Raw genomic sequence first — 12213 nt, 5'->3', positions numbered from 1 at the left:
GCTAGAAGGGGGAAGGATTTTGCATTTTCATTAAGAAGTTTGGTCTTGGGCAGGGGGTGGGAGTGATGGCAGGTTTTGAGGAGGGTCATGACTGGCAAGTTAACAGTAGAATGGATCAGAGGGAAAAGACGGACTAGGAATTGTTTCTAGTGGGAGGTAGCAAGTTTGTGTGCTGTGGATGGTGGGATTGAAACAACAAGACAAAAAAAGAAGGAAAGGGGGCCAGCAAAGGAGATAGAAAAGCAAACAGTGAAGCATCAGAAAGTTAGAAGAAAAACAGGTATATTCAATGTTCTAGAAGCAAAGAGAATTTAAGAGGGCATGGCTAACCCCTTCAGAGAGATTAAGGAAGATGATATAAAAGGCTGTATTTATTGATGATTTGGAGAGGATTGGTGATTTAGGAGAGAGGAGTTTGGTGAGACGATAAGCACAGCAAGGGTTAGAGTGAGAAAGTAAGTGTGGATTATTTGAATGTGTGATCATGAGAAGAAAAAGAACTGACAAGGTAGCAGGAGGAAATGTGATTTGAAAGTCATCATTAATGGTAAGGAAGACCTGAGGATGTTGAGTAGTGAACAGCAAAGACTCTTCCTGGATTCAGATCCCATCTCCTTTACTTCTTTGCTGTATGGCCTTGGGCAGGTTATTAACCTCTCCATCTGTAAAATGGGGACAATAATAGTGCCCCCCTCATAAAGTTGTTACGAGGATTAAATGAGTTAATATTTGTTAAATTCCTAGAATAGTGCCTGGCCTATGATAAGTGTTATATAAGAGGAGAGTGCTAGATAGAAGATTGTAGAGAGAGTGGGGCTCCTTGATAGCACCAGATTCCAGAGACAGCTGGGAGGGGATGGAGACCAGGGAATGGCAGGTGTAAGAGTGAGAAAGAAGGCTGCATTTTTAAAATTTATTTATTTATTTGGTTGTGTCAGGTCTTAGCTGCAGCAGGCGGGCTCCTTAGTTGCAGCATGCACGTGGGATCTAGTTCCCTGACCAGGGATCAAACCCGGGCCCCCTGCCTTGGGAGCGCGGAGTCTTAACCACGGCGCCACCAGGGAAGTCCTGCTGCATTTTCTCTAAGACTTTGCTACTCAGAGGTTGATCCTTCAACCAGCAGCACTGGAGTCACCTGGGAGCTTGTTAGAAATGTAGAGTCTCAACCTCCACCCCAGACCACCAGAATCAGAATCTGCATTTTAACAAGTGTCAAGTGATTTGAGTAAAGTTTGAAAAGGACTGCTTAAGACAGAAGAGGGGAAGGAAAGGGAATACACTTTTCTCCAACCTGGGTTACATTACCTCACACAGTCAACATGTTATCACGCTGAATGGATGTAAATTCAACCAAGTGCAAAGAACTTTGACCTTCTGTTCAACCTCTGTAGCTCTGATGGTAATTTTATTTTTGGCTGCATTGGGTCTTCATTGCTGCGCGCGGGCTTTCTCTAGTTGAGGCGAGCGGGGGCCACTCTTCGTCGCGGTGCGCAGGCTTCTCATTGCAGTGGCTTCTCTTGTTGTGGAGCACAGGCTCTAGGCGCGCGGGCTTCAGTAGTTGTGGCTCGTGGGCCCTAGAGCGCAGGCTTAGTAGCTGTGGCTCACGGGCTTAGTTGCTAGTTGCTCCGTGGCATGTGGGATCTTCCCGGACCAGGGCTCGAACCCGTGTCCCCTGCATTGGCAGGTGGTTCTTAACCACTGCACCACCAGGGAAGCCCTCTGATGGTGATTTTAAATGGGTAGTTGTCGGGATCTATATACACAGACTTAGCTTCTCTGTTGTCCTTAAGGGAATTGGTGATTCTGGTTTGGCAACCAGTGGTCTAGAAAATTTTGAAGTGGAGGGGAGGGAAAGTGAGGGCTCTTTAGTAAAATGGCCTCAAGTGTTCTGGTAAATGTAGGAGTGTAGTCTTCCACCAGGAAGCAGAGAAGGGGTGGAGAGACAGTGATGAGAGCTGGAGGAGAGTAGATCAGCCTGTAGAAGCTGAGTAACACTGGGAGCCCAGCCGGGCCACAGCGAGCTAGCAATCCTGCTCAGGAACCTCAGGGGTCACGATGATCCCTAGACCCTCGTGCTGTCTATTTTCTAAACCAAAAAGCTGAAGGAGTTTTAGCCATTGAAGGTGTAATGAAAAGAGCAGTGGACTCAATGTCTGCAATTCCTGGATCAAAGATTAAGATAACTAGTGTGTATGATAATTTTTAGTGATGACAGATAACGGTAAACGCTGGAACTCAAACAACGTTCTCGTAAAGATTTCTGATTCTTATCTTCTGATCGCTAGTTCTAACCCTCATCTCTGGCACCCTGGGTACATCAGTAAACTTCTCCAACACTATTTTCCCGTCTGTCAAGAATAACAGTACGTGCCTTACCTACCTCTGAATTGTTCTAAGGCTCAGAGAGGGGATATGGACAGTTCCTTGAATCATCACCAAATATCCTGCTGGCTGATTTCATTAAAAATTAAGGCCATCTATTATGACTTGTAGCTTCTCCCCCACAAGATTTTACTGTTTCCTCACCTGTTTTTTTCTTCCTTTCTTATTTCTCAGATAATGGAGGATCCTACCTCCTTCTCAATGTGTGTATCTTCTGAGTGTTTAAATTAAAAGTTGGACATTTTCAGTTATACTAGAAAATTCCCTTTTTAAATTTCTGGTGGCTTATTTTTTTCCCCCAACCATTCCACTGATCCTCTAAAAATTCCTAATTATAAAATAGAAATTGATATGATTGCTCTTCAATATCACTTTTCATACTAGTTTGGAAATAATTATGCATATAATTTATCTTAATAAAAGCAAGTCAAGGTAAATATTGAGTGGAATTTTAGCAAACAATGGAAATGGATTTTTTTCCATTCATGAAGTATTTTTAATCTTTTATACCTGTCTATGTATACACACACACACACACACACACACACACACACAAAAGAAACCATTTTTATATTACAGTTTAAGATTGGTGGGATTTGGGGTATTTTTAAAATTTTTTGTTGATGTATAAAACACATACAGAAAACATACAGATTATAAGTATACAACTCCACAAGTTATTATGAAGTGAACATACCAACTGTTCAACCACAAACCTAAATTAAGAAATAAGACATCATATGTCCCCTCAGGTCCCCTCCCAATTACTGTCCTTTCCCTTTGCCCCAAGATAACCACTGTTCTGACTTCTAACAACACAGATAAATTGTCTTGTTTTGAATAATAATTATATATATTTTATTTTGTGTCTACTTCTTTCACACAACATATGTTTATAAAATTTATCCACGTAATTTCATGTAGCTATAATTTATTCCTTTGCATTGCTGTTTAGTGTTTCATTGTATGAACATGCCACAGTTTATCTCTTCTGTTGCTGGACATTTGGGTTCTTTCCTGTTTTGGATTTTACAGATAATGCTGTTATAAACATCCTTGTACAGGTCTTTCATGCATATGTTTATGCACTTCACCTGAGTCATAGGATATCCATATATACATACATTCATTACACATATAAAATAGAAATTCAGGCCACAAAACCACTTGCTCACTGTGAAAAATTAGATTGCATCACTTTCTTTACACTGATATTTCCTGTTTGTTTTTTTCTTTGGTCCTTTTAGGGTTTTGAATGAGTTTATTATGAAAAACCCTAGTTTGGAAAATAAAAAAGACCAAAGAGACCTCCAGGTGAGTCATTCTGAATTGAGAGCTGTTGCCCAAACTCTGTGTTTCTCAGTACCTCAGGTCTAAAATGGGGAAGTCAGATAAGATCATCTGTGAAGTTTTGTGTGTGAGCCTGTGTACATACATAGATATCATGGGTTATCCTTGTTTCTTCAGGATGTGACTCATAAAATAGTGGATGCGATCGGTGCAATCGCTGGTTCTTCTTTGGAACAGACAACATGGCTGCGGCGAAATCTTGAAGTTAAACCTTCTCCCAAAATAATGGTAGATGGAACCAATTTGGAATCTGATGTTGAAGGTATTGATCTCAGACATTTAAGTTTATATTGGTAGGCATCTATTCACTGAGAATTTATTGCAGTCAGCACTGTAGGTACAGTCAAATCGTCTCTTTTCTTGTGTTTAGCAGGTAGCTTTTTTCAGTGGGAAAAAAACCTAACCATATCTTTACCTGTCTTTTCTCTTGCTTATTAGATATGTTATCACCTGCAATGGAAACCTCAAACATAACTCCTTCTGTATATAGTGTCCATGCATTGACATTACTCTCTGAGGTAAACAAACATCATCGGGTTTTTTCACATGAACTTTCAAGTAAACAGTTTCACAATTAAATATTAGCAAGTAATTCTTACAGAGAAGATTTTAATTTGAAAAACTGTTTTGTACTTCAAGAAATCACTATATAAAATAAAGTTTTGACTTTGTATTCAGATTAGTAGTTTGTTAAATATTAGTGATAATAACTTTAGATATTGCTCCCCACCATGCACTGTTTTTTAAAAGTGTACTTTTTAAAAATGGTAAGTGCTTTTGTATCACAGTATGGTAGGGAAGGGTGGAGGTGGTATAATGATGCTTGCCACTACAAAGTATTTACAGTTTACCAAACATTTTTATATACATTCTCTGACATGCTCTTTTTTATACCCTGTTATCAGGTCATTTTTGTTTCCCCTTTACAGATGTGGGTACTGAGCCTCACAGAGATTAGAACAGTATGACTAAGACCAAATTGACAGAGTTGCAGCTCAATTCATGTGGTTGGATTTTTCCCAAGCCACCTCGTAACCTAGTCAGGGAAAGAGAATACTGAGTTTCTAGTCTTAAATTTGTTGTTTACTCACTGTCACATTGGAAGGTTCTTAACCTCTCTTTTTCTCTTCTTCCCTGTCTTGGTTAGAAATAGTAATTTGCCCATATTTATATCCTATAGTTATAATGGAAAAAAACGCAAATTGTGGCAGAAACCATTCATGTAAAAATGGCTTAGGGAGATTTGATTTCAGGTTTTTCTAATTTTAAGGTATTCTAGGTTTTCTTACAGACTGAAAACCACCTCTAAGTGCTGTCAGTTTCAGCTCTCAGATTATACGTTCCATTTCATTTCTTACGTTTTTTTAGGTTTTGGCTCATCTTTTGGATATGGTTTTCTACAGTGATGAAAAAGAACGGGTTATTCCTTTACTTGTAAATATTATGCATTATGTTGTGCCCTACCTCCGAAATCACAGGTACGATTATTATTTAACTAGATGTGTTAGTTAACTCATACTCTGTTAAAAATAAATTATGTTCCTTTATTGCCATTTTTGGAATTACCACAAAATGACTTTATTTTTACCTTGAATTACAGTGATAAAAAAAATTATTTCTCTTATAGTGCTTTCTATTTCCCATCAGTGCTTTAGGTAAATGTGAACACTGAGGTATAACGTAATATGATGATTAAAGTTATAATATACAGGTTAAAGTGGTCTTCCTTCCTCCTAGTGCACATAATGCCCCTAGTTATCGCGCCTGCGTCCAGCTGCTTAGCAGCCTTAGTGGGTATCAGTACACACGGAGAGCCTGGAAAAAAGAAGCCTTTGACCTCTTTATGGATCCCACCTTCTTTCAGATGGATGCCTCTTGTGTTAATCAGTAAGTCGTCTTGCTTCTATTCAACATGATAATGCACCTCACAAAGTCTGTTGAAAACTACCATCTGCAAAGTAGAACACTTTTTTAATAATAATAAACAACAACAAAATCTTATTTACATATCATAATCCTTGTCTCTTCCAGTTGGAGAGCAATTATGGACAATCTGATGACACATGATAAGACGACATTCAGAGATTTGATGAGTGAGTATTGTGGGGTGACAACCTAAGCAGTGTCTTTCCTATGCAGGATCCATTCGTATTTACTTTGCTCTTTTCTATAAACTGTTGAATTAGCTCTTTGTCAAGTTATACTTAGTACCCGATAGGAACATAATGTTAAAACTTAAAAAGGACAACATAGTTGATAAAAATAAGTAAAACTATTTGGCCATGTCAAATTTGTCTCCAGACTGTTTCCTCAGCACATAACGTAGAACATGGCACTCAGTAAGTAATCATTGAACGAATGAAGGACTGACAGGTAGGGAGGCTGAGAAAGGCAGGCAATAGGAACAAACCTAGCAAACAACTCCCTCTAAATCCTGGGGCTCTGGGGACTTCCCTGGCGGTCCAGTGGTTAAGATTCCGAGCTTCCGCTGCAGGGGGCACAAGTTCAATCCCTGGTCGGGGAACTAAGATCCCACACGCTGCATGGCTCAGCCAAAAAAGAGTCCTGGGGCTGTGTTTATCTTCTCGGAAGGAAGAAAGAGAGGGGCCAGGAAGGCCAGAATCGCTCCCCACCCCACTTCTTCTCCCATCTTACTAGCTTATATATTAGGCTTCCTCATAGTATCTAATCTGGAAAAAAAAGGTTTTCTTGGTTTTTTTAAAGTTTGAAAGTTATTAAACTAATGACCTTAAATAGCAGTGAAGTTGGATGAATCTGTAGAATTTCTTGTCAGTTCTTAACCCAAGCTGCAGTTTCCCCCTCCGGAAAAGGGACAGCGTATTCTCTCTAGTCTTCACAGGTTTGTTTTAAGGTTCAGATTCATCTATTTAACAGTTATTTATTAAAAGACCAAAATGGGCCACACATTATGCTCATCTTAATCCAATAGATAAGATTATTTGACAGTAGGTAAGAAGTTGTGAAGGAAATAGGGTGATGCGATAGATTTTAAATAACAGCTCAAGAGCTCATATTTGATGTGAAACTAAAGAAACCAACCATGAGAAGGCCTAGGGACAGAGTATTCTGGGAATAAGGGACAAAAATAATAAAGGTCTCAGGGTAGGAACAAGCTCGGTGAATTCAAGGAAGAGCAAGCAAGACAGTGTGCCTGCAGAAGAGGGAATGGGGGTGAGTACAAGACGTGAGGAAGGAGAGCTAGGTAGACTAGGCCTGGCCAGGCCAGAAATTTTTAAAGCAATGAGAAGGATTTTGGCAGATGGCCTAAAATAATAAAGGGTTTTATAAAATGGCATTGTTAGTGATTTTTACCTTCTGAAACCTACAGCTCTAAATTTTTTTCTCTCTCCACATTGCAATTCCCACCCCTTGGTCTTTGGCTTGTATATGCTAGATCTGTTTGCCAGTCCTTCTGCCTCGGAGAGGAGCCCCAGGTCCTCTACCCTCAGGTCCTCTCTCCCGGATGTCATAGGGTCTAGACATTCTTAAAAACAAAAAGCAGAATCATCTTTTTTCAAATCGCCTGATGACTATATCACAGCCTCTCTCACTTGTTTTTTTTTTTCTTCCAGCTCGTGTAGCTGTGGCTCAAAGCAGTTCACTTAATCTCTTTGCAAACCGTGATGTGGAGCTAGAGCAGAGAGCCATGCTTCTGAAAAGATTAGCATTTGCTATTTTTAGCAGTGAAATTGACCAGTATCAGAAATATCTTCCAGATATACAAGGTAAATAGTGGAAAACTATTTTCTCTATTTTCCAAATATTTTGGTTCCTTAGAAATTACCTTCCATAAGTTGTAAGTTGGGGTGAAATATACGAAGTGTTGGTAGATGGAGAATGTTGTTGAATTCGAAATTTGTTCTATTGAAACGACAAAAATTATCATCACCACTATGTAAAAGAAATCAAACACTGAGTTTATAGGACTTGCCTAAACATGGTCTCCATTTTATTGTTTGGGTCAAATTTCCTAGGAATTCATGTTTGAGAATGAGGTGTAAGACTGTTTTACTGCAGACAGGCATATTAGTGGGTTTTTTTGTTGTGGATGAGAGGTTATACACCTTTAAAGGAGGGGTCTGAAATAGAGGCGTAGCCTCTATTTTAGCTAGAAGTAGGTGGAGATCTAGAGTTTGGGGCCAGGGTAGGGGGTTGTGTAAGGTTTTTGATAACCTTCATCAAATGGGTTTGGTGGCTCTCTGTGTCCTGAAGGGTATCAGGGCAGTCATCGCCCTGTGCCACCAAATGGCTCCATGATGGGAGTGAACTTGCCCCAGGCAGTATTGTTTGCTGCTGAGTCAGTGTGCTTGTACAGCAGCCAGCCTCAGCAGGCCGTGCGGGGACGGGGTTGGGGATGACAGTTGTCATCTCTTTACTGAGATGATTTCTCTCTCTCAGAAGATAAGTGACTCCTCCTTTTCTAACCCTTTATACCTAATGTCCAGTGTGCAACATGCACACTATTTGTCCTGTGATTTTTTTTTTTAAAGTCGACTAGATCGGTGCTACTCAAAGTGTGGTCCATGGACCAGTATCAGTCTGTTATTCCATCCATGATAAGTTCAGAAATGTAGAGTAAGCATTTTAAGCCTTTATAGCAGTGTGATAGAATCTGTTAAATCTAGCAATAAGAACATGGCGTTGTATTTTATTTATCTTTTTTTAATTTGATTTTTTTCTAGTAATTCATTTTTATTATATTTTATGAAAGTATCGATCTGCAACAGACTGGAAATTATTTAAAAATTTGATCATCATAGATAGTTTGAGAAGTACTGAACTAGATTATATAGAAAAGTTTATATGAAAATGATTCTATTTTGATATTGAAAATATACTGTATTTCTTTCAGAGAGATTGGTTGAGAGTCTCCGTTTGCCCCAGGTGCCAACTCTTCACTCTCAAGTGTTCCTGTTCTTCAGAGTGTTACTTTTAAGAATGTCTCCACAACATCTTACCTCACTCTGGCCTACCATGATCACAGAACTTGTGAGTTAATTTTAATTCAATTAGGTAATAAATCTAAATTATAAAACAATGTGACAAGCATCAACATGCTTACTGGATAAAAACTAATCTTGGAAGAGAACTGAACTCTAGTTAAGCCTGTTACTGAAAATTTGTACAGATGAAAATAGCAAACAAGTCAGATTCTGTCTCCATACAGCTTAAACTTTGAAATATGCAACATTAGCAATTATTAGCTCCTTGCGAATCATGACCTCTTCTGATCTGGTTTAGTTCATTCTCAACTACACCAAAGTTTTAACTTTGTCCTGGCTGCCAGGCCTGGTTCCTGCCTTTTGCAGCACCTTGAGAGTGATTAGAGATGGTTTAGCTAGATTTAGGTGGCCTGACATAGGCCATGTGTCACTCTTGAAGTGCAGCACTTACCCAGGTAAGCTGCTTCAGAGAGACTCTGACAAGATTTTGTAAAACCCCCCAAACAATAAAACCTTCCTGAGTCCCACTACAACAGTCCATTCCCCTCCCAAACCATACCCTGTCGCCCTCATCTGAACAACGTGGGGAGCTGGGGAAAGAGATGAGAAAGGAAAGGGACAGGAATCTGTAACTCCGAAAACCCAGCGTTATAACTTCCCCACAAAGAAATTGGCTTTAATATTTTTCCTTTTTTAATAACTGTATCTCTGTTCCATATCACCAGATAAGACCATGCTTTCATCTCACCTCTGCCAAATTAGTAGCAAGGCTCTGTGCTGAATTTTCAGTTTTACTTTTAGAAACTAAGTATAATTTAAAGATCCTAAAGTTGTATCATAAAATCTATATTTGGATTAATAAAAATATAGCCTAAAGATAACTTGAAAGAAGGATTATATAAACATTTGACACTTTTTCCATGGTCTTCAGGTACAGGTATTTTTACTGATGGAGCAGGAACTCACTGCTGATGAAGACATTTCACGGTAATATGTAATTCATTTTGATTTAGTCTTGTCAGTGTGTAGTGTCCTAAAATCATCCAGAATGTTACTTTACAACTAGGAGGGTATAGACACTATTTTATCTGAACACTTTATGTATTTAGTCCGTTATTATCCAATTGATCATATTTGGATATAATACAGTTTCATGTATTCCTTAGGTATTTTAGACTGAATTAAACTATCAACATGTGTCTTTGGCCTCTAGACACAAATTTAGTTTAAAGCAAAGCAATACTGTTTCAGCTATGTGAGCAGTATTGGTTTTAGTAGGTCAGATCTTTTTCCTGAAACATTCAGTAAAACCTATTATGGCAGGTAACCTGTAGCTAAGGTATACAAATGTCCATATCTTCCAGGATGATCTCAATTTAATGTACTAAAATTTGGGGGTTTTTTTAGCAGAAGCAGTTTATTAATATGTGACTAAATATAATTTATTTTTATTTAGGAATTTTTGTACAAATAAGTTTATAAATTAAAAAGTTCCTTTAACACTGTGTGTCTTGAATATATTTTACTCTTCTTTAATCCTAGGTTTATAAAAGAGAGTCCCCTATACTAATAACTGTGTTGATGATTATAGAAAGTTTCCCTCCCACCATCCTTGCAGAAGGACACTGAGTAGTAGGGAGGCCTCTTGGTTTAACAGCTTGTATTTTTATACTTCTCGAGTATAACAAGTTATTCTCTACTATTTTTACATTCTTAAAATTTAAAGAAGAAAAATTAATTTTTGATTTGAGAACAGTAATATTAACTTAGTCATGAACTTGCTTAGCAATTTACTGGTACATTTATCAGAATGATTATGAAAAATATTAGCTGGCATTTTGAGATTTTCCAGGAATTATACCTGTTAGTAAGTGGGTCCAACTGCTGACAGCACCGTCTCCTGCTTATAGGACTTCAGGCCCCTCTGTGGCTGGTCTGGAGACGACCTACACAGGAGGTAATGGCTTTTCTACTTCATATAACAGCCAGCGGTGGTTAAACCTCTATCTTTCTGCTTGCAAATTCTTGGATTTGGCTCTGGCATTGCCCTCCGAAAATCTTCCTCAGTTTCAGATGTAAGTAAAAGTAAGGATATTAAATGGATATTTTTGAAATGCATTTGCTTTGGTTGGTGACATCTAAGATAAAGTTTTTGTGTAAGTTGAAGTATTCATAATTTTTATTAAAATGTAATTGTTTTGGCAGGAGGATGGTAAGGCAACAGTTATTGGAAGGTATCGGAAATGGTCGTCGTGGGTATATTAAGACTGACAGACCATTCAGTCAACAAGTTGAGTAGGCAGCACACGTGAGGCAGGGGGTTACATGACTTAAGAGCTTCAAGTCCAGTGTAGGAGACACGCCGTTAAACACACCATGGGTGTTCTGAGAGCAGCTGTGCAGGATGCTGTGAGGCCACACAGCGGAGACCCCTCCGGGCTCTAGGGGTCAGAGCAGGCCTGGGGGGAGTTTTACACTGAGGAGGTGGGGTGATGGTTGGGGGAGGCGGGGGTGAAGACCTAGAGGTTGGATGGCCCTGGTGTGTCTGCAGTGTTGAAAGGTCAGTATTGCTGGAGCAGCATGTTGAGATATGAGGCTGGAAAGGGCCCGAGTTACATAAGGACTTACAAGCTATATTTGAGAACTTGGACTTGAACTAAGGACAGTGGGAAGCTGCTGAAGCATGAATTTTAAGGAATGAAGTGATGTTATCAGTCTTGTATTTCAGAAATTTTACTTTGGCTGTGCAGTTAGGAGAAAGGATGGGAGGTGGGCAAGACTGGAAACAAGGAGGCTCTTCTTTCAGATGATAGTGAGTTGAACTAGAAATGGCAGAGGGGAATAGGGAGAAAATTAATGTAAGTTAAATGCCTTGTTCTTAAGTGCTCAAAAATATTTACTTATGATTTTTCATTTTTAAAATTTTAAAATAATAGGCAAACTATATAAGATTGCTTTATCACTATGTAGCTAATTTGAGAATTTATCCACATGATCAAATATGTATTTATATAATATATAAAATTGTGTTATATTCTTCTTCTGGAACGGAATATTAATAGGATAAAGAGTAAGATACCAGAATCTTTTTTCTATGTTTGGATATACTTAAATCTCTAAAAATTTCTGTTGCACAAGCTTACTTTTCATTAAATCTAATGGTAAGAACTAGAAATTTTTTTACATTAATTCCAGTTCCTTTAATTTTTTTTTCCATTTGAAAACCATATATATCCACTTCTTAATGAATTTCAGTGGTTGGGTGTCTGTTAAACTGATGTTACTCCTGAAGAAGTTCAGAAAAGAATACTAAGCAGAACTGTAGGAAAGTGGCCAAAATTAACTAGGATGCTTATGTTCACAGAGGTAACAGAAACTGTAGTCTTCATGCTCTAGGAAGAATATTATGCTCACAGCAGTGACCTTTCAGCTTCTGTGATGAGAACCAAAATGAGTTAGTCCTCTTTACTTGTCAAGATATAGTTATAGAAAAGAGAGAAAAATGCTGTAATATCAA

The 12213-nt window shown here is 38.5% G+C and overlaps 1 protein-coding gene across 12 annotated transcripts in view; it reads left to right on the top strand.

Annotated features, from left to right (window-relative positions):
* DOP1A (DOP1 leucine zipper like protein A) overlaps positions 1 to 12213 on the top strand; it is a 113168-nt gene that overhangs the window by 96284 nt on the left and 4671 nt on the right. For 8 of the 12 annotated variants that reach the window (XM_082474049.1, XM_082474054.1, XM_082474050.1 and 5 more), the window contains 10 exons: positions 3630 to 3696; positions 3850 to 3994; positions 4171 to 4250; positions 5101 to 5210; positions 5470 to 5619; positions 5764 to 5825; positions 7326 to 7478; positions 8606 to 8742; positions 9628 to 9683; positions 10607 to 10771. In XM_082474049.1, coding sequence (XP_082330175.1) covers positions 3630 to 3696; positions 3850 to 3994; positions 4171 to 4250; positions 5101 to 5210; positions 5470 to 5619; positions 5764 to 5825; positions 7326 to 7478; positions 8606 to 8742; positions 9628 to 9683; positions 10607 to 10771 — 1125 coding nt within the window. Of the gene's footprint in view, positions 1 to 3629; positions 3697 to 3849; positions 3995 to 4170; positions 4251 to 5100; positions 5211 to 5469; positions 5620 to 5763; positions 5826 to 7325; positions 7479 to 8605; positions 8743 to 9627; positions 9684 to 10606; positions 10772 to 12213 lie in introns of those variants that run through there. The other 4 variants (XM_082474048.1, XM_082474057.1, XM_082474056.1 and 1 more) reach the window with 3 other exon arrangements.

Source organism: Balaenoptera physalus (assembly GCF_965194825.1).
Source record: "Balaenoptera physalus genome assembly, chromosome: 9".
In the NCBI taxonomy this organism is placed as follows: Eukaryota; Metazoa; Chordata; class Mammalia; order Artiodactyla; family Balaenopteridae; genus Balaenoptera; species Balaenoptera physalus.
The sequence above is the reverse complement of the archived record's forward strand: the minus strand, read 5'-3'. Positions and strand labels throughout refer to the sequence as shown.